This window comes from Plasmodium reichenowi, chromosome 12 (assembly GCF_001601855.1).
Source record: "Plasmodium reichenowi strain SY57 chromosome 12, whole genome shotgun sequence".
Taxonomy (NCBI): Eukaryota; Apicomplexa; class Aconoidasida; order Haemosporida; family Plasmodiidae; genus Plasmodium; species Plasmodium reichenowi.
The window spans coordinates 1568444-1573124 of record NC_033657.1 but is presented as its reverse complement, the minus strand read 5'-3'; the positions used below and the strand labels follow the sequence as shown (position 1 = coordinate 1573124).

Here is a 4681-nt window from a genome sequence, read left to right as displayed (position 1 = left end):
TTCCTACTATGAGAGCTAAATCTAAAATTTGTTAAAAATAAATAAATAAATATACATGTATATACATATATATTGCACCTATATATATTAATTCATATATGCCTACATATACACCTTTTTTTTGTTTCTATAAAAAGCCCAAACTTCGACCTACGAAGCTATTTGGTGTTATTGATATACCACAAAATGATTATGGAATACCTGATAAAACTTCTACCAATATGTATGTACCTTACATAAGTGATCGATATAAAGGAAAAACATACATATATGTAGAAGAATCACCTGATAGTGGAGACCGACTACATCGATTATTATGGTGAAAGCACTGATATTACTTCTTCTTTAGAAAGTGAATATGAAGAGATTGATGTAAATGATATATATGTGCATGATGGTCCAAAATATAAAACTTTAATTGAAGTATTACTAAAACCAAATAGCAAAACATATGACAGACAGGATACGCCAGATACTCATACAGATTATATGGAGGATATACTAATGATACCCCCTATCTATGATAAACATGATAGTAATAAACTTACAGATAATGAATGGAATCGATTGAAGCATGATTTTATATAGCAATATTTTAAAGATTTACCAAACTGATTGAATCACCAATTACCTAATGAAAATACCATTGATGATAATATGTATAAGGATATCCAACCTAATGATCATATTTTAGACGTTAATAAGGAAGAAAAACCTTTTATTACATCTATCCATGATAGATTTCTCGAAAATCATGAACAAAACACTTACAATATATATAAAATGGAATGTTCCCAAAAATATTAATAGGACTACTAATAATATGGATATTCCATCCATTACACCTCAAAGAATAAATATTATGGAATATATTTAATCAATGATTCATTAAATTTTGATTATAATGAAGTTATTAATATATATGTAAAGATTCTCAAACGAAAAGAAAACGAATTATATAGGATAAAATATACAAAAAATACAGTAACAAACACATATAATGTTGCCAAACAAACATATAGTAACTCCATACACAACGAAATAGATTTGTTCCATAAGCGGTTTGAAAGGAATCGCTATATGTGTGAAATGTGAAATAATAAAAATAATAACAACAAAAAGTATGAAATTTTGAACAAAAATGAAAGAAGTATAGGAAAAAGAGAACAATATAAATTTCCATATCATATATAATACCTCTAATGATATTATCAATAATATTAATAACAAATACAACTTGTCAAATGTAAATGTTTCTATGGAAATATATATGATGAACCAGTTGAATTCTACTAACACTGATGTTCTTAATGTGAATATATCCCCACATGATAATATTAGTTTGGATTAAATTCATAAAAATATACAAGAAAAATATGAAAATGTTATATATAATAATTTTATTGATCTACAACATATGGTGCGAACAACTGTAAATAAAAATTCAGATGATATATACTATCCTTTATCAAATATATGTAGTATATAAATTATTAATGTATATTTTTATGAAATGTTTTTTATAATTTTTTTAAAATCAATATTTATAGCTATTGTTTTATATTTCATTTAGGATGAATTGTTAAAAGAAAAAATATATACATATATACTTATAAATTATATTTGTTTTATATGAGGATTTTTTTATATCTATACGTTTTTAACAAATATATGTGTAGCTTATATATTTATAATTAATTTATATAGATTAAAATTTCTTGCTTTTTTGATTTTTGTTAGTAATTATAAACATATTAAGATAAAACAATGTGTTTCTTGAAAGTAAGAAATATAAATATATATATATATTAAATATTATTTTATTTTTTCAAATAAACAGATCTTTATATATATATATATATTATATATATATATATATATATATTCATTTATATATGGTGTCATAAAAAAGATGTTATATTTTTGTACCTTGCGAATAATTAACTTTTAAATAATTTTATGCTTATTATTAAAAGATTAACTTGTTAAAGTACAACCATAACATTGTCGATATGTTCAAAATGGATATATTAAAAAAATTAAAATAAATAAATAAAACTATATTATAATTTTCCTGTTTAATTAAAAATAAAATTAATAATAAAATGATAAGTGTTGAAAAGAAAGATTTTGTAAAATTAAAATATGGAAATGTATATAATAATTTAACACATAATGGATTTTTTTTCATACATATGTATATATATAAATATATATATATATATATATATATATATATATATATATATATATTTAATAATATTATATTTAATTATTTTTATGATATCTTTAATAATGTTACTTTTAATAATAAAATGCATTATATTATGTCCAATTGTTTTTCAGTACATATGTTTTAAATATTTTTTTAAAGGTATAGAAAACATTTAAACTTTTGAACCTAATAAAAAATTACAACATAAAATATAGATATAATATTAATTAAAATTGAATCTATAAATAATTATTTATTTTTATATTGAGAAAATAAAAATTTCCCATATAAATTATTGATAAAAGGCACTATTATTAATTTAAATGAGAATGTAAAATTTTGATTAACAATTTATAGTTATTTTTAATATTATTATTAATAAAATTTTTTTTCTTTTTTTTTTTATGTGAACATTTTATTTATTGGGAATAATTATTAATATATATAATATTTCAAATGAATTATAATTTTTTTTAATATATTATGAAAAATAATATATAATCTCTATAAAATGGAATGTTGAATTCTTCTAAATTTCACTACTAAAAAGAATATAAATAAAAGCGAATGGTTATATATATATATATATAATGTATTATATTATTATATATTTTTTTTTTTTTTTGACACTAAAGTTTTTCATCTATGTAACTATATATTCTTAATTATAATTAAAAAAAAAAAAAAATTTAATTTATATTGAAAATATGTTATTAAAAATGTTTCATAATTATATTATAAAAAATAATAATAATAAAATAATTAATTCTTGATGGTTAAAAAATACATAATTTTATATAATAATTTCTGCTTTATTATAATATTATTCTTTAAAAGGATATATTTACTTGACTTTTTAATAATAATATTCTAAATTATCATATGATATAATATAAATAAATTTATATATTTATTTCATTAAATTTTTTCTTTTATTTTATTTTCCTTTTATTTTTTTTCTGATAAATGGAGAAAAAATTAAAAAGAAATTATTTAAAAGAAAATTAAATAAATATAATATATATAATATATAAATATATATATATAATATAATATTTTTTCTTTTAATTTCAATATAAAACACAATAAATATATAAATTTTTTTTTTTGTCAATTTTAACATGGGTTAAAAAATAAACTTATGAAATAACTAACAAATTTTTTTATAAATGTGGTCGGTTATATATTTTTTTTATTTATATATATCAATATTATTCATTTTATATAATATATAATATTCTTATATATATATTTTATAAAAGCTAAGTATATAATATTCATAATAATATTATATATATATATATAATGAATTGTATAACCATATTTTTTATTTATATTTTTTTTCATAGAACAATGTTATAAATTCGTGCATATACACAAATCCTAAAAAATAATAAATAATATATATTTAATATAAATAATATATCTAATTAATACTAATGATAATAAAAATTCTAAATAACTAAAAATATATTGTTAATTATTACCTATGTATGTTTATATAATATATATATATATATTATATATATTATTTATACTTTGTTCTATTATATAGGCACATAGCTATATATATAAAAATGCAACCTGTTTTGTAATATAGAAAAAAATATAATTAAAAATATTTTATATTTTATATATATTTAATTACATATTTTTATATATATACTTTGCAAAAGAATTTTTTTTATTTCATTTTTTTTTTTTAATTTTATAAAAACATTGATATATTTTCATTGTTATTATATTAATAATAAAAGTACATTTTTTTTTTTTTTTTATATATTATCAACAATTAAAATATTCTACATAATATATATTATATATATTTTTTAATAATTGATTAATATATATTTTATTTATATTTAAAAATAAAAAAAATTAATAATTATACTGAGAACGTATTTTTTACAAATCATATAATATATAATATATTCTATTATAAATAAATATAGATATATAAATAAACATAAATATATATATATATATATATATTTAACATAATATTTTTAAAAATTTTTAAAATGAAACTTTTCAAGATTTTATATCTCATTGCTGCCTTATTGGCAATTAATTTAATAGCTCCCAGTGTCTGTAACGAAAATGTTGAGGGAAAAAAAAAAAAGAAAGGATGTCCTCTTAGAAATTTTAATTTTCAAGAATTCAGAAAAAAACATCATAAGGCAATTTTGATTTCATCTGTTGTTTCTGCTATGGCTCTTTTATTTGGTACTGCATATGGTATAGGACTTCATTTAAATAACAAAACTTTCACCAAAAGTATATTAGATTTAGGAAAGAAAAGATCAGCATCCAGATCACCTCACCTTAAACTTAAATAAATGATAATAGGAAATGAAAAAATAGAATAAAGTTAATATTTTTATGGAACCCCACAAAAAATATTATATGATCTATAAATAATATTTTTTTTTATGTACTGTTTTTTTGGTTTTTTTTTTTTTTTTT

General features: G+C 17.1%; 1 protein-coding gene across 1 annotated transcript; it reads left to right on the top strand.

Annotated features, from left to right (window-relative positions):
- Positions 1–4236: 4236 nt before the first annotated feature.
- On the top strand, positions 4237–4554 carry PRSY57_1239300 (early transcribed membrane protein 12; the record flags this gene model as incomplete). Its single annotated transcript, XM_012908811.1, has 1 exon — positions 4237–4554. The coding sequence occupies one exon, from the start codon at positions 4237–4239 to the stop codon at positions 4552–4554; it is 318 nt and encodes a 105-aa protein (XP_012764265.1).
- Positions 4555–4681: the final 127 nt, after the last annotated feature.